At 62.6% G+C, this 21045-nt stretch overlaps 2 protein-coding genes across 3 annotated transcripts; one reads left to right on the top strand and one right to left on the bottom strand.

Moving 5' to 3' along the window:
- Positions 1 to 14: 14 nt before the first annotated feature.
- On the bottom strand, positions 15 to 11789 carry HACL2 (2-hydroxyacyl-CoA lyase 2). 2 transcript variants are annotated; one of them, XM_087778160.1, is made up of 17 exons: positions 11665 to 11789; positions 9853 to 9920; positions 8301 to 8449; positions 7967 to 8168; positions 7368 to 7495; positions 7079 to 7217; positions 6741 to 6852; positions 6543 to 6642; positions 5129 to 5226; positions 3758 to 3894; positions 3541 to 3675; positions 3339 to 3453; positions 1632 to 1801; positions 1475 to 1545; positions 1318 to 1389; positions 1108 to 1213; positions 15 to 335 (listed from the first exon to the last, which is right to left on the bottom strand). In XM_087778160.1, the coding sequence occupies exons 3-17, from the start codon at positions 8412 to 8414 to the stop codon at positions 157 to 159; spliced, it is 1878 nt and encodes a 625-aa protein (XP_087634286.1). In that variant the 5' UTR covers positions 8415 to 8449; positions 9853 to 9920; positions 11665 to 11789; the 3' UTR covers positions 15 to 156. The 2 variants fall into 2 exon arrangements, with proteins under 2 accessions (XP_087634286.1, XP_087634288.1); XM_087778162.1 differs by lacking the exon at positions 11665 to 11789 and adding an exon at positions 11562 to 11594.
- A 1600-nt stretch (positions 11790 to 13389) lies between these two features.
- On the top strand, positions 13390 to 18308 carry LOC148052925 (uncharacterized). Its single transcript, XM_087777914.1, has 3 exons — positions 13390 to 13575; positions 16226 to 16259; positions 17678 to 18308. Exons 1-3 carry the CDS (start codon positions 13390 to 13392, stop codon positions 18097 to 18099), a joined length of 642 nt encoding a protein of 213 aa, XP_087634040.1. The 3' UTR covers positions 18100 to 18308.
- Positions 18309 to 21045: the final 2737 nt, after the last annotated feature.

Genomic DNA, 21045 nt, shown 5'->3' with positions numbered 1-21045 from the left:
GCACAGGACGGTGGTGGGGGCACACGGTGCTGTTTTATTGCCAGGGGGACGCGGCTGTCCGCCGGGATGGGGACACGGCCATGTCACCCAAACCCCCCCCCTTTTCTCTGTCCCCGCCGTTGGGGACACGGCTGGGACATTTTGGGGACACCGTCCCTAAACGGAGATGGAGCCGTCGCGGAAGTCGGTTTTGCCGATGAGGGCGTTGATGAGAACGGGGCGGCCTTGGCGGCACGCATCCTGCGCAGCACGGAGGACGGCGTCCAGCCGCTCGTGGTCCGGGCGACCCACCACGAAGCCTTTGCCACCCAGAGCTTCGGCCACCGCGTGGTAGTCTGTAGGGAGGGGACAGTGGTGGTGGCCCTGTCACCTCCATGGGAATTGGCTTGATATTAGGCTGGTACAGGGCCACCGGGTGCGGCTCGAGATGGGTGACACCGGGCCACCGAGCTCCATCCTCCCCGTGGTGGCATGGTGCCACCAGGCATGGCTTGATCCAGGGTGACACAGTGCCACCAGGCATGGCCTGATCCTCCCAAAGGTGACACGGTGCCAGCAGGTATGGCCTGATCCTCCAAAGGGTGACATGGTGCCACCAGATATGGCCTGATCCTCCCAAAGGTGACATGGTGCCACCAGGCATGGCCTGATCTGGGGTGACCTGGTGCCACCTTGCCTAGCCTGATCTGAGGTGACATGGTGCCACCAGGCATGGCCTGATCCTCCCAAAGGTGACATGGTTCCACCAGGCATGGCCTGATCCTCCCAAGGGTGACATGGTGCCACCAGGCACAGTCCAGTCCTCCCTGGAAGTGAGGTGACGGTTGACCGTGGCCTGATGGTCCCCAAAGCGATGTGATGCCACCAGGCGTGGCCTGATCCTCCCCAGAGTGACGTGGTGACACCCGGCATGGCTCAGTCCACCCCAGGGTGACACAGTGCCACCAGCTATGGCTCGATCCAAGGTGACACGATGCCACCAGGCACAGCTTGATCCACCCCAAGGTGTCACGATGCCACCAGGCGTGGCTCAACCCACCCTAGGATGACATGGGGTCACCCGGCTGTCCCCAAATCTGGGGACAACGCAGGGGACACAGCGCTCACCCAGGTACTCGAGGCCACACGCCACGTTGCTGCCCAACAAAGCCACTTGCTCCCGGGCAATCTGGCTCCAGCACGCGTCGTTGCCCACCAGCGCGATGACAGGCGTCTGTAGGGGACAAAGGACAGGGCCACCGCGCCCCAGTGACACCCCGAGATGGGGACAAGACCCCGTTTCCCCCCCACCTCACCCCATTTTTGGCACCATCTGACCTTGTGCCGCACGAAGGTGTCGAACTCCATCAAGCTGTAGCCCAGCGAGCCGTCACCGTAAAGGACCCAAACCTGGTGCCAGGGAGGGGACAAACACCGTGAGGCCACATGGGCGGCACGGCGGCCGCCGTCCCCGCGAGCCACCGCATCCCCGTACCTCCGCGTCGGGACGGCAGAGCTTGGCGCCGAGCGCGAACCCTCCGCCGACTCCCAACGTGCCAAAAGCTCCTACGGAGACAACAACCGGCGGCGTCACCCGTCTGCGTGCGTCCCCTACGGTGACAGCGTGCCCGGGGCGGCGGCGGGGTCCTTACCGGGGTCCAGCCAGGCGAGGGGACGGCGGGGACGGACGATGTAGGCGGCGGTGCCCACGAAGTCCCCCCCGTCGGCTACGAGGAGGCTCTCGGGGGGCAGCAGCGCATCCAGGCGGTGCAGCAGGTCCAGGGGGTTCAGGTGTTGCGGGGTGGGGGTCGCTGCCTTCTCCCTGTTTGGGGGGAGACCCCCCCCCCGCCCCGGGCAAGGAAGAGGTGGGTGGGGGCCCCCAAAGAATGGGGGTGGGGGCCCCCCAGTTGGCAATGGGCTAGGATGCCCCAAGGACTGGGAACTGGGACATCCTCCCAGTTGGAAATGGGGACATCCTTCCAGTTGGAAATGGGCTGGGTTCCCCCAAGAACTGGGAATGGGGACCCCCTCCCAGTTGGCAATGGGCTGGGATCCCCCAAGGACTGGGAATGGGGACATCCTCCCAGTTGGCAATGGACTGGAATCCCCCAAGGACTGGGAATGGGGACTCCCCAGCTGGAAATGGGGACCCCCACCCAGCTGGAAATGGGCTGGGATCCCCCAAGGACTGGGAATGGGGACATCCTCCCAGTTGGCAACGGGCTGGGATCCCCCAAGGACTGGGAATGCCTGTCCCTGACCCCATGCTTGTCCCCATCCCAGTCCCTGTCCCCATTCCCGTGCCTCTCCCTGTCCCCATGCCCACCGCTGTCCCCATCTCTGTGCCTGTCCCTGAGCCTGTCCCCATCTCCTTAACTGTCCCTGTCCCCATCCCTGCCCCCATCCCCTCCCTGTCCCCATCCTCATCCCTACACCTGTCCCCAGCCCTGTCCCCATCCCCTCCCTGTCCCCAGCCCTGTCCTCATCCTCGTGCCCATCCCTGTCCCCATCCTCATCCCTACACCTGTCCCCAGCCCTGTCCCCATCCCCTCCCTGTCCCCAGCCCTGTCCTCATCCACGTGCCCATCCCTGTCCCCATCCTCATCCCTACGCCTGTCCCCAGCCCTGTCCCCCTCCCCTCCCTGTCCCCAGCCCTGTCCTTGACCCCGGCCCTGTCGCCAGCCCCTCCCCTGTCCCCAGCCCCATCCCCTCCCTGGCCCCAGCCCCAGCCCTGTCCTTGTCCCCATCCCCTCCCTGTCCCCATCCCCTCCCTGTCCTTGTCCCCATCCCCTCCCTGTCGTTGTCCCCATCCCCAGCCGTGTCCTTGTCCCCATGCCGTCCCTGTCCCCCTCCCCTCCCTGTCCCGCCTGTCCCCATCCTCGTGCCCATCCCTGTCCCCATCCTCATCCCTACGCCTGTCCCCATCCCTGTCCCCAGCCCTGTCCTCATCCTCGTGCCCATCCCTGTCCCCATCCTCATCCCTACGCCTGTCCCCAGCCCTGTCCCCCTCCCCTCCCTGTCCCCAGCCCTGTCCTTGTCCCCATCCCCAGCCCTGTCCCCAGCCCTGTCCTTGTCCCCATCCCCTCCCTGTCCCCATCCCCTCCCCTGTCCCCAGCCCTGGCCCCAGCCCCTCCCTGTCCTTGTCCCCATCCCCAGCCCTGTCCTTGTCCCCATCCCCTCCCTGTCCCGCCTGTCCCCATCCTCGTGCCCATCCCTGTCCCCATCCTCATCCCTACGCCTGTCCCCATCCCTGTCCCCAGCCCCTCCCTGTCCCCAGCCCTGTCCTCATCCTCGTGCCCATCCCTGTCCCCACGCCTGTCCCCATCCCCCGTCCCCATCCCCGTCCCGCAGGCACTCACCGGTTCGCCTGCTCCTTTTTCCGATCGGCCTCCCGCAGCCCCTCCAGCCAACCCCGGGGGCAGGCGTAGCCCCGCAGGCTCCGCGCCAACCGCGCCACGAAGGAGGCGGCGTCGCCTGCCGAGAACGCCCCAACTCATCGCACCCCACGCAGCCCATTTCAGGCAGGGGTGGGGGTTCAGGGCAGGGCGACGGGGGTCTCACCTTGAACGGCGAGCCGGGGTTTCCAGAAAACATCGGAATTACGGAGGAGCTGCGCCCGGTCCCGGTTAACGGCCACGATAGCGGCGCGGCGACCGAAAAGGCGCCCGTAGGAGAGGCGAAAATCACAGACGGCACCTTGGGGACGCACACGTAGGGTGACGGGATGGGGACGAGGGGACCGCAGCGGGTGTCCCCAAATGCCACCCCATGCCGGTACCTGCCAGCAGCACCAGGTCGGCGTCGCGGAGGGCGTCGCGGCGGTTCTGGCGCAGGAGGAGGGGGCTGCCGGGGGGGAGAAGCCCCCGCGCCGCACCCCCCAGGTAGCAGGGGATGCCCAGGGCCTCCAGCGCCGCGCTGTGGGTAGGCAGGCGTCAGCGCGCACCGAAAACGGCTCGGTTGGGCTCCAAAACGGCTCAGTTTGGCCCCAAAACTGGCTTGGCTGGGGTCTCAAACTGGCTTAGTTGGAGGCCCAAACTGGCTTAGTTGGAGGCCCAAACTGGCTTGGTTTGGCCCCAAAACCAGCTCAGTCAGGGCCCCAAACTGGTTCAGTTAGGGCCTCAAACTGGTTCAGTCTGGCCCCAAAACCAGCTTGGTCAGGGCCCCAAACTGGCTCGTTTTGGCCCCAAAACCATCTTGGTTTGGCCCCAAACTGGCTCGGTTGGAGACCCAAACTGGTTCAGTCTGGCCCCAAAACCAGCTTGGTCAGGGCCCCAAACTGGTTCAGTCTGGCCCCAAAACCAGCTTGGTCAGCGCCCCAAACTGGCTCGTTTTGGCCCCTAAACCAGCTTGGTTTAGCCCCAAACTGGTTCAGTCTGGCCCCAAAACCAGCTTGGTTTAGCCCCAAACTGGCTCAGTTGGAGACCCAAACTGGGTCAGTTTGGCCCCTAAACCAGCTTGGTCAGGGCCCCAAACTGGTTCAGTCTGGCCCCAAAACCAACTTGGTCAGGGCCCCAAACTGGCTCGGTTGGAGACCCAAACTGGCTCGGTTTGGCCCCAAAACCAGCTTGGTTTGGCCCCAAACTGGCTCGGTTGGAGACCCAAACTGGTTCAGTCTGGCCCCAAAACCAGCTTGGTCAAGGCCCCAAACTGGTTCAGTCTGGCCCCAAAACCAGCTTGGTCAGGGCCCCAAACTGGTTCAGTCTGGCCCCAAAACCAGCTTGGTTTAGCCCCAAACTGGCTCGATTGCAGACCCTAACTGGCTCAGCTGTCCCCAAACCTGTTCATCTGTCCCCAAATTGGCTGATCTGTCCCCAAATCCAGCTCAGCCATCCCCAAACCCACTCAGTTGTCCCCAAACCCACTCATCTGTCCCCAAATTGGTTGATCCATCCCTCAACCCAGCTCAGCTGTCCCCAAACCAGTTCATCCGTCCCCAAACTCGGCTCAACCGTCCCCAAACTGGCTCAGCTGTCCCCACATTGGCTGATCCGTCCCCAAACCCAGCTCAACTGTCCCCAAACTGGTTCATCCATTCCCAAACCAGTTCATCCATCCCCAAACCGGCTCCGCTGTCCCCAAACCCGTTCATCCTTCCCCAAACCAGTTCATCCGTCCCCAAACCAGTTCATCCGTCCCCGAAGCATCTCACCGCAGCTCCTCGGCCGGCGTGGGCGGCAGCATGGCCTGGCTGCCCACCAGCACCAGCGGCTTCGTGGCTCGGCTCACCAGCTCCGCGCACTGCTGCACCTGTGACCCAAAACCGCCTGGATTAACCCCAAAACCGGCTCAGTCGGGCGTCAAAAACCGGCTCAGCCAGCCCCAAAACCAGGCCTATCTGGGCACCAAAACCGAGCTCGGTCAGTCCCAAAACCGGCTCGGTTGGGCACCAAACCCAGCAGGGTTGGCCCCAAAATCCAGCCCTGTTGAACCCCAAAACTGGCTCAGTTGGGTCCCTAAACCAGCACAGCTGGGCCCCAATACGAGCCCAGCTGAGCCTCAAATCTGGCTTAGCTGAGCCCCAAAACCTGGCTTAGCTGAGCCCTAAAATCAGCCCAGCTTAGCCCCAAAACTGGCTTAGCTAAGCCCCAAAACTGGCCCAGCTGAGCCCCAAAACCTGGCTTAGCTGAGCCCTAAAATCAGCCCAGCTTTGCCACAAAACTGGCCCAGCTCAGCCCCAAAATCAGCCCAGCTTAGCCACAAAACTGGCTTAGCTAAGCCCCAAAATCAGCCCAGCTTTGCCACAAATCTGGCCCAGCTCAGCCCCAAAATCAGCCCATCTTAGCCCCAAAACTGGCTCAGCTGAGCCCCAAAACCTGGCTTAGCTGAGCCCTAAAATCAGCCCAGATTAGCCACAAACCTGGCTTAGCTGAGCCTTAAAATCAGCCTAGCTTAGCCCCAAAACTGGCTCAGCTGAGCCCCAAAACCTGGCTTAGCTGAGCCCTAAAATCAGCCCAGATTAGCCACAAACCTGGCTTAGCTGAGCCCTAAAATCAGCCTAAGCTTAGCCCCAAAACTGGCTCAGCTGAGCCCCAAAACCTGGCTTAGCTGAGCCCTAAAATCAGCCCAGATTAGCCACAAACCTGGCTTAGCTGAGCCCTAAAATCAGCCTAAGCTTAGCCCCAAAACTGGCCCAGCTGAGCCCCAAAACCTGGCTTAGCTGAGCCCTAAAATCAGCCCAGATTAGCCACAAACCTGGCTTAGCTGAGCCTTAAAATCAGCCTAGCTTAGCCTCAAAACTGGCTCAGCTGAGCCCCAAAACCTGGCTTAGCTGAGCCCCAAAATCAGCCCAGCTGAGCCCCAAAACTGGCTCAGCTGAGCCCCAAAACCTGGCTTAGCCGAGCCCCAAAATCAGCCCAGCTGAGCCCCAAACCCCCCTGATTTAACCCCAAGCCCCAGCTCTGCCGTACCCAAACCTGCCTCAACCAGCCCCCAAACCCATCCCAGTCCCCCCCCACAACGCCACGGACACCCCAACCCCCCTCCCCACCCCCAATCCATGGCGGGGGGGGGGAGGGGGAGGGGAAGGGGGTCGTGTGTGTCCCCCCCCCCCCCCAAACACCCACCTCATCCTCGGTGGCCAGCGGCACCTGCACGGGCAACGGGGACACATCCCGGGGTTCCCAGGCACCCGCAAAAAGGTTACGGAGGTAGTTTTGGAGGTACCTACCGGGGTGGTGGGGGGGGAAGGATATTGGGGTGCTGGGACCCCTTGGGGTGCCAACAGCACCCTAGGGTGCTGGGAGGGGGGGGGGTCTACTCACCACTGCACCGCCTTCGCCCCCAGCCCCTGGGTGCTCTTGTTGCCACCCACCTCCTTCTCCACCACGTGGAAGGGGTAGAGCACGTCGATGGGGAGCTCCACGAAGACGGGGCCTACAAGATCGGGGTGCAGCGGGGGACCCCCGACGTCACCCCAAAACCACTTTTGGGGGGGGGGGGGCTAAACCCCCCCCCCCCCAATTCAAACACCAGCACCCCAAAACACCGCTGCAATCCACACCGGGGAAACCCACGGCGGGGGGAAACCCAAACCCACCACCCAAGAACCCGGGGGGTGGTTTTGGGGTGTCCTACCCCCCCCCCCCCTTAATTTTTTTACCGGGGGTCCCCGACTGCGCGGTGGCGATGGCTTTGCGGAGGGTGGGGACGATGTCACGGACGGCGCGCACCGAGACGCAGGCTTTGCAGAGCGTCTTGAAGAGCGAGAGCTGGGCGATGTCCTGCAACGCTCCCCGACCCTGTGGAGAGGAGGAAAAATGAGCCTTCAACCCCCCCAAAATGGAGGAAAAAACCCCCCAAAATGGGGGAAAACACCCCAAAAATGGGCAAAAACTCCCCAAAAATGGGGCCGAGAGGGGATTTTGGGGGGGGGGGGGGGGGCTCCCCACCTTCTGCAGCGAGGCAGCCGCTCCCCCGATGAGCAGCACCGGTGACTCGGCCATCTGGGCGTTCTTGATGGCCGTCACCGTGTTGGTGACGCCGGGACCGGCGGTGACGGCAGCGACGCCGATGCGACCTGCGGGGAAATGGCGGGGAAGGGGGGTGGGGTCCCTTTGCACCCCAATTTTTTGGCTGGGGGTTCAAGGCACGCTTGGTTGCTCATCTCGTTGGCACCCAAGCGGCCAAATTAGCTCCAGAGGGGGGAAAATGGGGACAAAACCCACCATGGAAGGACCCCGGACACCCACAAAGTCTTTGAACCCTTCTGAGGTCAACCAGGACCCCACCAAACTGGGACACCCCAAAATCCTCCATCCATTGGGGCAGGAGAAGGTGCTGGCCATGGCGTCACCTTCTCCTCATCCTGTCCTCACCGGAGCCACCAAATTATCTCAGGAGGGAATAAATGGGGACAAAACCCACCATGAAGAGTGTTTGAACCCTTCTCAGGTCAACCAGGACCCCACCAAACTGGGACACCCCAAAATCCTCCATCCATCGGGGCAGAAGAAGGTGCTGGCCATGGGATCCCCCTCCATATCCGCACCCGAGAGCCTGGAGACGGCATCGGCGGCGAAGACGGCGGTGGCCTCGTGCCGGGTGTCCACCACGCGGATGCCCACCTTCTCGCTGGCCACCAAGATGGGTGAGATGTGGCCACCAGCCAGGGTGAAGAGGAAGCGGACGCCGTGCGCCTTCAACACCTCCGCCACCAACTCACCACCGTGCCGGGGGCTTCGGGGGTCCACCTGCACGGTGAGGAGTTCACCGGGAGGACGTGCGCGGTGTCACCATCCCTTTGCCGAGCCACCGGCCGGGACCGCTTCCAAACTAGGTGGTTTTCGGCAAAACCGCCGGTGTTCTCACCCGTTTCATCCTACCTTATGCCACAGCTGGTAGAGGAGCCCCAAACGATACGCCGCGCCCAGCAATGCCACCGTCAGCACCACCAGGAGCCCGGCACAGGCGCAGCCGATGCCGGTAAGGAAATCCATGGGGATGCCGGTGTGCCGGGAGCCGGAAAATATTGCTGGGAGGGAAGAAAATTAAAAAAAACCACCCCATGAGATGGGGTTGCACCGATTGGGGATGTGCCAAAACCACCACGGCACGGTGCCACCGTCCCCAACCCCTGGGATGGCGGCGGTGAATTGAACCCGGATTAATTAAACCAGGATTAATTGAACCCGGATTAATTGAACCCGGATTAACTCAGCCCAATGAATTGAACCTGGATTAATCGAACTGGTTTAACTCAACCCAATGAATTGAACCTGGTTTAATCGAGCCCAGCTTAACTGAGCCCAGTTTAATTGAGCTCTGTGAATTGAACCCTGTTTAACTGAACCCAGGGATTTGAACCCAGTTTAATCAAACCCAATGAACTGAACCTGGTTTCACTGAACCTGGTTTAACTGAACCCAGTTTAATCAAACCCAGTGAATTGAACCTGGTTTCACTGAACCTGGTTTAACTGAACCCAGTTTAATTCAACCTGGTGAACTGAACCCAGCTTAATTGAACCCAGTTTAATCAAACCCAATGAATTGAACCTGGTTTCACTGAACCCAGTTTAATTCAACCTGGTGAACTGAACCTGGTTTAATTGAACCCAGTTTAATTGAACCTGATGAACTGAACACAGTTTAATCGAACCTGGTGAATTGAACCCGGTTAACTGAACCCAGTTTAATCAAACCCAGTTTAATTGAACCTGTATTAATCAAACTCGGTTTAATTGAACCCAGTGAACCCAGTTTAACTGAACCCAGTGAACTGAACCCAATTTAAATGAACCTGGTTAAATCGAACCCAATTCATCGAACCCGGTTTAAATGAACCTGGTTTAACTGAACCCGGGGAATTGAACCCAGTTTAATCAAACCCAGTTTAATCAAACCCAGCTTAATTGAACCCAGTTTAATCAAACCCAATGAATTGAACCTGGTTTCACTGAACCCAGTTTAATTGAATCCAGTTTAATTCAACCTGGTGAACTGAACCCGGTTTAATTGAACCCAGTTTAACTGAACCCAGTGAACTGAACCCAGTTAAATCAAACCCGATTCATTGAACCCGGTTTAATCGAACCTGGTGAATTGTACCCAGTTTAATCAAACCCAGTTTAATTGAACCCAGTTTAATCAAACCCAATGAATTGAACCTGGTTTCACTGAACCCAGTTTAATTGAATCCAGCTTAATTCAACCTGGTGAATTGAACCCAGTTTAATTGAACCCAGTTTAACTGAACCCAGTGAACTGAACCCAGTTAAATCGAATCCGATTCATTGAACCCGGTTTAATCGAACCCGGTTTAACTGAACCTGGTGAATTGAACCCAGTTTAATCAAACCCAGTTTAATTGAACCCAGTACCACTTCTCCAGCTCAACCCCGGCGCCAGCCCAAACCCAGCTCGTTTGCATAATTACCACTTAACGAAGGCGGCGGCGGCGCCCCGGCGTCAGTCTGCTTCGATTCTTGGCGCGGGCGTAAAGACCTGAGGGGAAGAGGTGGATGATACCAAACCCGGCCTAATTTCCCCCAAAACACGCACGGTTTTAGCCATTTCCCACACCCGGAGCAGATCCAGGCGCCGGATTTTCTCCTTAAACCCCAATTTCCCCCTTTTTGGGCTTAAAAAAAGGGCGACGGTGACGCGAGGACCTCCCTGTGACAAAGGGGACAAGCGCAGTCTTGGTTTTCTACCCCGTTTTGGCTGCTCCGCTGGTTCCTTGTCCCCTCTGTCCCCACGGCCACCCCTGTCCTTGATGGTCACCCTGATACCATGGCCTGATGGTCCCCTCTGTCCCCACGGCCACCCCTGTCCTTGATGGTCACCCTGATACCATGGCCTGATGGTCCCCTCTGTCCCCACGGCCACCCCTGTCCTTGATGGTCACCCTGATACCATGGCCTGATGGTCCCTTCTGTCCCCACGGCCACCCAGTTGTCCCTCCATCCCTGTGGCCACCCTTGTCCCCCTTGTCCCCCCCCATCCTTGGTGTCCCCTTGTCCTCATGGTCACCCTGACACTGGGGCCACCCCTGTCCCAGTTGTCCCCTCTGTCCCCATGGCCACCCCTGTCCTTGAAGGTCACCCTGATACCATGGCCTGATGGTCCCCTCTGTCCCCACGGCCACCTCTGTCCTTGAAGGTCACCCTGATACCATGGCCTGATGGTCCCCTCTGTCCCCACGGCCACCCCTGTCCTTGAAGGTCACCCTGATACCATGGCCTGATGGTCCCCTCTGTCCCCACGGCCACCCAGTTGTCCCTCCATCCCTGTGGCCACCCTTGTCCCCCTTGTCCCCCCCCATCCTTGGTGTCCTCTTGTCCTCATGGTCACCCTGACACTGGGGCCACCCCTGTCCCGATTGTCCCCTCTGTCCCCATGGCCACCCCTCTCCTTATGGTCACCCCAACACTATGGCCACCCCGTCCTAATTTTCCCCTCCATCCTCGGGGTCCTCCTTGTCCCTGGGGCCACCTCTGTCCTGGCTGTCCCCCCCCATCCACGCTGTCCCCTTTCTCCTTATGGTCACCCTGAACCTGTCACCACCCCTCTCCTGGCTGTCGTCCCCCCCCCCCCCCCCCGTGGCCACCCTGTCCTTGTTGTCCCCCCTCCTCCATGGCCACCTGTCTGCACGGTCACCCCTGGCCCTGTGGTCACCTTGAGCCTGTGGCCACCCCGTCCTTGCTGTCCCCCCCCCGCCGTGGCCACCCCGTCCTTGCTGTCCCCCCCGCCGTGGCCACCCGTGTCCTTATTGTCACCGCGGCCACCCCTGTCCCTAGTGTCGCCCCCCCCCGCCTGTGACCCCCCAGGGACCCCCCAAACCCCGTCCTCTCCCCAGTGTCCCCCTTCGGGGTGTCCCCCCACGGGGACCCCGTGTCCCGCGCCCCCCCCCCGTTCCCACGGCCCCCCCCGTGCCTGTGACCCCCCCAAACCCCGTCCTCTCCCCGGTGGCCCCTCCCGGGCCCCCCCCCCCCCCACGGGGACCCCGTGTCCCACGCCCCCGCCCCCCGCGACCCCCCGTTCCCATGACCCCCCCGGGTCTCCCCCGGTCCCACGCCCCCCCCCCGGGCCGGGGTCTCCCCCTCCCCCCACGTTGCCCCCACCCGTGGGACCCCCCGCAGCCACCTGCCCTTCCCGGAAGCACCGCGCCCCCGCCCACACCTGCCGGCCCCGCCCACATGCCCAAGCCACACCCCCCGCCCCACCCTTGACCACGCCCCTCCCGTACTGTGGCCGGGGGGGGTGGGGGGTGCGGCCCCCGAGCGTCCCCCCGCGCCGCCGCCTGAGTCACGTGACGCGGCCTTCCTCCCGCCGGCGCGCTGGCGTCACTCGTCGGCGCGCCGGCCCCGCCTCCTCCCGGCAGAGGAGCGCGCTGATTGGCGGGTCGCGGGGAGGGGCGGGGCGGGGCCTCTCTGAACCTGGGGAGGGGGCTGGGCGGGGCGGAGGCCAAGGGAGAGGGGCGGGGCCAGGGAAGGGGCGGGGAAAGGGGCGGGGAGGAAGGCGGGGCCTGGCAGGGGAGTCCCCAGCGGGGGTTCCCCCATGGGGGGGGGGGTTACATGGGGGGGCTCGCTTGGGGGTCTCATGGGGGGCTCCTATGGGGGGGCTCCCATGGGGGGGTCTTCTATGGGGGGGTCTCCCACAGGGGTCTCTCTTTGGGGGGGGGGTCTCCTATGGGGGGGTCTCACTTGGGGGGTGTCACATGGGGGGGTCGTTTGGGGGTCTCCCATGGGGGGGTCTCCTTTGGGGGTCTCTCTTGGGGGGGGGTCCCACTTGGGGGGGTTCATTTGGGGGTCTCATCGGGGAGGGGTCTAGCAAGGGGAGGGGGTCCCCCATGGGGGGAGGTCTCCCATGGGGGGGGCGGGGTCTCCCATGGGGGGGTCTCCCATGGGGGCGGGGTCTCCCATGGGGGGCGGGGGTCTCCCATGGGGGGGGGTCTCCCATGGGGGGGGCGGGGTCTCCCATGGGGGGCGGGGGTCTCCCATGGGGGGGGGGTCTCCCATGGGGGGGCGGGGTCTCCCATGGGGGGGTCTCCCATGGTGGGGGCGGGGCCTCCCATGGGGGGCGGGGGTCTCCCATGGCGGGGGGTCTCGCCCGAGGCTTTGCCCACGGGGGTTGCGTGCACCCGGGTGCCCACAACCCTTCTGCAGAAACACGCGTGGGCGCATCCAGCGGGCTATGAACCGGGGGACGCAGGCGTCCGGGAAGCTGGCCCGCCCCCGGGGGGACCCACCCCCCCCCCCCAAAAACCCTTCCCGGTCGCGGCCCCCCCCCCCCCCAAAAGCCGGGTTGCGGGGGCGGGGGGGGGGGGAGGGGCAGAAATTCCGGCCCGGCTCCGTGGCAGGAAACTCCGGGGCTCCGTCACGGCCGGGGGAGGCGAAATCCGCGCGGGGGGGGGGGACGGGACCCCCACGGCCACGACACTTCCCCTCCGCAGTGACGTCATCACCGGGGGGGGTCCCAGGCGTCCGGGCACACACACCCCCCCCATTCCAGGGTGCTAACGGGACCCCCCCCGGGGCACCCAAGGGGGGCGGGGGGGGGGGGGCTGGGTACCCCCGGGGGCTGGGCCCCCGTCCCAGCCCTCTCTCCCCCTCCTCGGGGTCCCCCGGGGGTCCCCCCCGCCCCCGGTGCCCGCCGGTTCCTCCCCGGTCTGTCCCCACCCCCGGTGTCGGTCTGTCCCCACCCCTGGTCCCTCCCCGGTGCCACCCGGTTCCACCGGTCCCCTCCGGTATCCCCCCCCCCGCGCTGTCGTTATCCCCCCCCCCCCCCGCTGTCGGTCTGTCCCTGCCCGGTGTCGGTCTGTCCCTCCCCCGTCCCACCCTATTCCCTTCCCATCCCCTCCCCGGTGTCCCCGTCCCCTCCCCGTCCCCTCCCCGGTGTCCCCGTCCCCTCCCCGGTCCCCGCCCCGACCGGTCCCTCTATAAGGCGGCTCCGCCGCTCGGCCCCCGCCGCGATGCCGCCGCTCGCCGACCCCGAGAGCCCCCCGCTGCCTCCCTGCCGCTGCCGGTACCGGTCCCCGGCCCGATCCCGGTGCCGCCGCCTCCTCCCGGTTCTCGCCGCTTTCGGAGCCGCCGCTCTCGGGGCCGCCGCCGCCGCCGCCGCCTTCGTGGGGCTGCTCCGGGGGGGGACCCCGCCGCAGGTGGGCACCGGGGGGGGGCCGGGGCTCCGGTTCTCCAGGTAGCCGGGTGTCTGTCTGGCCGGTTGTCCAGCTGTCCGTCTGTCTGGCCGGTTGTCCAGCTGTCCGGGTGTCCGCATCTCTCTCTGCCCGGTTGCCTGGTTGTCCCGGTGTCCGTCTGTCCCGCTGTCCTTCTGTCCGTCTGCCCAGGTATCCGCATCTCCGTCTGTCTGGTTGTCCATCTGTCACGGTGTCCCTCTGTCCCGGTGTCCCTCTGTCCGTCTGTCCAGGTATCTGCATCTCTGTCTGCTCGGTTGCCTGGTTGTCCCGGTGTCCGTCTGTCCCGCTGTCCTCTGTCCGTCTGTCCAGGTATCTGCATCTCCGTCCGTCCCGGTGTCCTTCTGTCCCGGTGTCCTTCTGTCCCGGTGTCCTTCTGTCTGTCTGTCCAGGTATCCACATCTCCATCTGTCTGGTTGTCCATCTGTCCCGGTGTCCTTCTGTCCGTCTGTCCAGGTATCTGCATCTCTGTCTGTCCGGCTGTCCGGGTGTCTGTTTGTCCTGGTGTCCATCTGCCCCAGTGTCCTTCTGTCCGTCTGTCCAGGTATCCGGGTCTCTGCCTGTCCGGTTGTCCAGGTACCTCGTTGGCCATCTGTCCAGGTGTCTCTCTGTCCTGGTGTCTATCTGTCCCATTGTCCTTCTGTCCCTCTGTCCAGGTATCCGCATCTCTGTCTGTCTGGTTGTCTATCTGTCCCAGTGTCCGTCTGTCCCGGTGTCCATCTGTCCCAGTGTCCTGTCCGTCTGTCCAGCTATCCAGGTCTCTGCCTGTCCGGTTGTCCAAGTGTCTGTCTGCTCCAGTGTCCAGTTGTCCCTTCTGTCTGTCTGTCCAGGTATCCGGGTCTCTGTCTAGTTGTCCAGGCATCCATCTGTCCTCATGTCCGTCTGTCCGCTTGTCCTTCTGTCCAGGTATCCGGGTCTCTGTCTGTCTGGTTGTCCGTCTGTCCGCTTGTCCTGGTGTCTGTCCTATCTCTCTGTCCGGCTGTCCTTCTGTCTGTCCAGGTATCCAGGTCTCTGTCCGGTTGTCCAGGTGTCTGTCTGTCCCGATGTCCATCGGTCCAGTTGTCCATCTGTCCAAGTATCCAGGTCTCCGTCTGTCTGCCTGTCCAGTTGACCTGGTGTCTGTTTGTCCAGGTGTCTGTCTGTCCTGATGTCCATCTGTCCCGTTGTCCTTCTGTCTATCTGTCCAGGTATCTGGGTCTCTATCTGTCTGGTTGTCCATCTGTCCTGCTGTCTGTCTGTCTGGTCGTCCAGGTGTCTGTCTGTCTGTCCAGGTGTCCATCTTGTCCAGGTGTCTGTCCATCTGTCCAGTTGTCCAGGTGTCCATCTTGTCTGCCTGTCGGTCTGTCCGGTTGCCCAGGTGTCTGTCTATCCTGGTGTCCAGTTGTCTGTCTGTCCAGGTGTCCGTCCATCCGGGGGGATGTTCATCTAGAGGGTCCGTCCAGCTGTCCGTCTGTCTGTCCATCAGTCTGGGTGTCCATCCATCTGAGTGTCCCTCCGTCCAGGTGTCCGTCTGTCCAGGTGACTGCTTGAATCTCCATCAAAGTGTCCATCTGTCTGTCCATCTGGGTGTCCCTCCATCCAAGTGGCCGGGTGTCTGTCCGGGTGTCTGTCCGGGTGTCTGTCCAGGTGTCCGTCCAGGCGTCCATCTTTCTGCCTGCCCAGGTGTCCATCTGTCCGTCCGTCTGGGTGTCCGCCCATCCAGGTGTCTGTCTGCCCGGGTGTCTGCCTGTCTGGGTGTCCAGTTGTCAGTCTGGTTGTCCATCTGTCCAGGTGCCCATCTGGTTGTCTGTCTGTCCACCTACCTGGGTGTCCAGTTGTCTGTCTGTCAGGGTGTGCATCTGGGTATCTGTCCGGGTGTCCATCCAGGTGTTCATCCCTCTGGGTGTTCTTCCGGCCCAGGGGTCTGTCCGTCCGTCTGTCCATCGATCCAGGCATCTGTCCACACGTCTGTCTTTCTGGGTGTCCAGGTGTCCGTCCATCTGGCTGTCCATCCATCCAGGTGTCTGTGTACGTCTGTCTGTCCAGGTGTCCACCCATCTGGGTGTCCCTCTATCCTGGTGTCTGTCCAGGTGTCCATCCACCTGGGTGTCCATCTGTCTGTCCAGATGTCCCTCTGGGTGTCCAGCCATCTGAGCGTCCGTCTGTCCGTCCAAGTGCCTGTCCCTCTGGGTGTCTGTCAAGGTGTCTGTCCATCCCTCCAGGCACCCGTCTGGTTGCCCGTCCATCTGGGCTTCTCCCCCCAGAACGGGTGTCCGTTCCTCCGCGTGTCCGTGCGTCCATCCAGGTCGCGCGTCCTGGCGGTGTCCGTCCGTCCATCCATCCGCCTGTCCCTGGGGACCCACGGGCTGTGCATCCACCTTGGGGCTGGCGGGGGGGGAAATGCACCAAGCCTCCAACCCCCCCTCGTGCCTCAGTTTCCCCATCCCCAAAGGCACCAACCCCCCCCCAAATCCAGGGGTCACCCCCTCCCCCGGGGACCCCCCAAAATACCCAAAGGGGTGCCGGAAAGTCCCCAAATCCCAACACGACACCCAACTTCCCCTTCACCAAGGGCGAGGGGACACATGGGGACAAGGACCTTCCCACCCGCTGACGCTCTCTTTCCTCTCCCTCGCAGGCTGCCACGGCCGCCCACATGCTGCTGAGCGCTGGTAAGTCCCCCCCCAGGCCTGAGGCCACGGTGAGGGGCTCCGGGGAAGGTGGCGGTGGTGGTGGTGGGGGGGGGGTTAAGTCCTTCCTTAGGCGGCTCGCCCAGTCATCTCGAAAGCTTCGCGCGGGTTCCTCCTTCCGCCCTCGGAGAGGAAACGTCATCCCGGGCTTGGAGCATCTGGGGGTGTCACAGGGCAGCTGCAGTGCCCAAGGTGTCATGGAGTGTCCCCGAGGTGTCACGGAGCATCCTCCGTCCCTGTGGTCCCCAGGGCATCACGGAGCATCCTCCATCCCTGTGGTCCCCGGGGTGTCACAGAGCATCCCCCGTCCCTGTGGTCCCCGGGGTGTCACAGAGCATCCTCCGTCCCTGTGGTCCCCGGGGCGTCACGGAGCATCCTCCGTCCCTGTGGTCCCCAGGGCGTCATGGAGCATCCTCCGTCCCTGTGGTCGCCGGGGCGTCACGGAGCATCCTCTGTCCCTGTGGTCCCCGGGGTGTCATGGAGCATCCTCCATCCCTGTGGACCCTAGGGCGTCACGGAGCATCCTCCGTCCCTGTGGTCCCCAGGGCGTCACGGAGCATCCTCCGTCCCTGTGGTCGCCGGGGCGTCACGGAGCATCCTCCGTCCCTGTGGTCCCCAGGGCGTCACGGAGCATCCTCCGTCCCTGTGGTCGCCGGGGCGTCACGGAGCATCCTCCATCCCTGTGGTCCCCGGGGTGTCATGGAGCATCCTCCGTCCCTGTGGTCCCCGGGGTGTCATGGAGCATCCTCCATCCCTGTGGTCGCCGGGGCGTCACGGAGCATCCTCCATCCCTGTGGTCCCCGGGGTGTCATGGAGCATCCTCCGTCCCTGTGGTCCCCAGGGCGTCACGGAGCATCCTCCGTCCCTGTGGTCGCCGGGGCGTCACGGAGCATCCTGCGTCCCTGTGGTCCCCGGGGTGTCACGGAGCATCCTCCGTCCCTGTGGTCGCCGGGGCGTCACGGAGCATCCTGCGTCCCTGTGGTCCCCGGGGTGTCACGGAGCATCCTGCGTCCCTGTGGTCCCCAGGGTGTCACTTAGTGTCCCCAGGGTGTCACGGAGCATCCTCCGTCCCTGTGGTCCCTTGGTCCCATCCCAAGTACCCCTGGGTGGGCTGTGGTGGCCAGGAGCATCGGGGAGGCCCTCAGCACCCATCTCCCATCAGGGGCACCCACTACCAAGGAGAAGCACCCGCTTCCCATTGGGAGCACCCGTTACCCCATGGGGACCCCTGTTTCCCATTGGGGTCACCCATTCCTCAATAAGGACCCCCCATCTCCCATCGGGGTCACCCATCTCCCATCGGGGTCACCCATCTGCCATTGGGAGCACCCATCACCGACCAGGAGCACCCATCACCAACCAGGAGCACCCACCACCCTTCTCCCTTCTTCTCCCTCCAGGCTCGTTGGCGGTGCCCTCGAGACCCATTTGGCGCTACGAGGAAGGCATCAACGGCGTCTTCCTCAGCGGTGACGTGCAGGTGACAGCCGGGGAGCTGCGGGTGACAGCGGGTGGCCTCTACCTCCTCTACGCCCAATTCGCCCTCACCTGCACGGAATCCTCCTGTCCCTCCGGCACCGTCACCCTCCAGCTCCGGCGTGCCAATTCGCCGCGCCCGTTGCTCACCGTGCCGTTGACGCTCCCCGAAGGTGCAGGATCCGACCTGGTACGTTCTGGTTTGGCCCAAGCCGTTGGGCAGCTCCAACCTGGAGATGTCCTCAGCTTGAAGCTGGACGGGGACGTGGACGGGGACAGGTGGCAGCTGGCACAGGACGAGAGGGAGGGGAATTTCGTGGGGTTGCTGCGTATCGCCGGCGGGTGACGCGTGGGGTGGCAGGGGGTGACCAGCGGGGTCTGGGGCTGGTCACCCTCCTGGTTGGAGGCTGGAGATGTCTGGGGACACTGCTGACCTCCACGCCTGGAGATCTGGGTCCCAAGGCCCCCACGCCTGGAGATTTGGGGACATCAAGGGACATTAAGGGACATTGCTGACCTCCATGCCTGGAGATCTGGGTCCCAAGGCCCCCACGCCTGGAGATTTGGGGACATCAAGGGACATTAAGGGACATTGCTGACCTCCATGCCTGGAGATCTGGGTCCCAAGGCCCCCACACCCGGAGATTTGGGGACATCAAGGGACATTAAGGGACATTGCTGACCTCCATGCCTGGAGATCTGGGTCCCAAGGCCCCCACGCCCGGAGATTTGGGGACATCAAGGGACATCAAGGGACACTGCTGACCTCCATGCCTGGAGATCTGGGTCCCAAGGCCCCCACGCCCGGAGATTTGAGAACATCAAGGGACATCGAAGACCTGGAGATGTGGGGACATCAAGGGACATTACAGAGTTCCATGCCTGGAGATTTGGGGCTGGTGACCCTCTTGCTTGGAGGTTGGGGACATCAAGAGACCTTGGAGACCTCCGTGCTTGAAGATTTGGGACATTAAGGGACATCGCAGACCACTGTGCTTGAATATTTGGGGCTGGAAACCCCATGCTTGGACATTGGGGACACCAAGGGACCCTGCAGACCTCCGTGCCTGGAGGTTGGGGACATCAAGGGACCTTGCAGACCTCCGTGCCTGGAGGTTGGGGACATCAAGGGACTTCACAGAACCCCAGGCTGGGGACATCAAGGGACCTTGGCCACCCCCGTGTTGGTCATTTGGGGACCCCAGTGCTGGACACTTGGGGACACCAAGGGACCTCACGGCCCCCTGTTTTGGGGACATTGGGGACCACAGAGACCCCCGTGCCCAGAGATGTGAGGGGGCCCTGCTGGTCCCACCCCCCCCAGCCGGCCTGGGGGACCCCTCCCCCCCCTAAATTATTATCCGGCGCTCGGAGCCGCTTTATTTATTGATTAATAAATTTATTTATGGTTCCCAGGGTCCCAAAATGACCTTAATTGTCCCCAAAAAAGGGGGACAGCCCAGAGTCCCCTGCCCAGGGGCGTCACCGGCCCGGACGCCTGCGTTTCCACACGCGCTGCATGCGTGTGCAAATACCCGCACACGTATGTGTACACGCACGCACGCGCGGACATGCAAATGCACGCGTGCGTGCATGCGTATTTCCGTGCACGCACGTGCGTGCACGTGCGTGTGCAAAAGCAAGACCGGTTGCAAATGCACATACGTATGCAAGGCACACATGTGCAAATGCACATACACAGGTACATGCACATACGTGTGCAAATGCAAACGCACGTGTAAAAGCAAATGCACGCACGTGCGCGTGTGCAAAGGCCTGTGCAAATGCGCATATGTGTGTGCATGCACACGCGTGTGCAAATGCAAACGCACATGCGTGTGCAAAAGCAAGACCGGTTGCAAATGCACATACGTGTGCAAGGCGCGTGCATGTGTGAATGCACACATGCGTAAATGCACATACACGGGTACATGCACACACGTGTGCAAATGCAAACGCACGTGCAAACGCCCATGCAAACGCAAATGCGCATACGTGTGTGCATGCACACGTGTGTGCAAATGCAAACGCACATGCAAACGCCCATGCAAATGCGCATACGTGTGTGCATGGACACGCGTGTGCAAATGCAAACGCACATGCAAACGCGCATACGTGTGTGCATGGACACGCGTGTGCAAATGCAAACGCACATGCAAAAGCCCATGCAAACGCAAATGCACATACGTGTGCAAATGCAAACGCACCTGCAAACGCAAATGCGCATACGCGTGTGCATGCACACAAATGTGCAAATGCAAATGCACATGCAAACGCCCATGCAAACACAAATGCGCATACGTGTGCGCATGCACACGCGTGTGCAAATGCAAACGCACATGCAAACGCCCATGCAAATGCGCATACACGTGTGCATGGACACGCGTGTGCAAATGCAAACGCCCATGCAAACGCAAATGCGCATACGTGTGCGCATGCACAGGCGTGTGCAAATGCAAACGCCCGTGCAAACGCAAATGCGCATACGTGTGCGCATGCACAGGCGTGTGCAAATGCAACCGCACATGCAACCGCACATACATGTGCATAAGCACACGCGTGGGCACCCCCGCCCCCGTGCCCCACTTTTTTAGGTGCCGCGGTCCCGCTGCTTAGAGCAAGAAAAGGAACCCAGGTGTCCGGGTTTTGCAAGGGGGGGGCTCAGCACCCACGGCCCCCCCAGTCCCAGCCCCCCCGTGGCCTAATCCGGCCTCCAGCAGCAGGAAATCCTCCCCGTGCGACGCTCGCACGAGGGCCGTGCACCGCTTGCACGAGGATGTGGAAGGGGCCCAGGTCCTGGGGGGGGTGGGGGGGGGAACACACACATCTGGGGTTCAACTGCCCCCCCAAATCCTGGAATCACCCCCCCAGGGCAGGGAGAAAGGGGGGGGGGGGCACAACCCCATAGCAGCCAGCAGAGAATCTCCACTCCAACTGGCAAAGGGCGCTTGGGAACTGGGAAGGACTGGTTTGGCCCTGCCCCCCCCAATTTCCCCTTGATCCCCCCAAATTGCTCCATTTTTCCTCCCCCAGGCCCCTGGATTTGCCCCTGCACCCCCAAATCTGACCCGGACCCCCCAATATACTCCAGGGCCCCCCCAAATTTGCCCCTGCACCCCCAGATTTGCCCTAACCCCCCAACATTTACCCCAGACCCCCAATATACCCCACCCCCCAAATTTGCCCCAGACCCCCAATATTTGCCCCAGACCCCCCAAATTTGCCCCAGACCCCCAATATTTGCCCCAGACCCCCCAATATACCCCAGACCCCCCAAAATTTGCCCCAGAGC

This window comes from Nipponia nippon, unplaced genomic scaffold, assembly GCF_047370975.1.
Source record: "Nipponia nippon isolate SJK-2023a ecotype South Korea unplaced genomic scaffold, ASM4737097v1 scaffold_42, whole genome shotgun sequence".
Taxonomy (NCBI): Eukaryota; Metazoa; Chordata; class Aves; order Pelecaniformes; family Threskiornithidae; genus Nipponia; species Nipponia nippon.
Note: the sequence above shows the minus strand (reverse complement) of the source record. Positions and strands in the feature narration are given on the sequence as shown.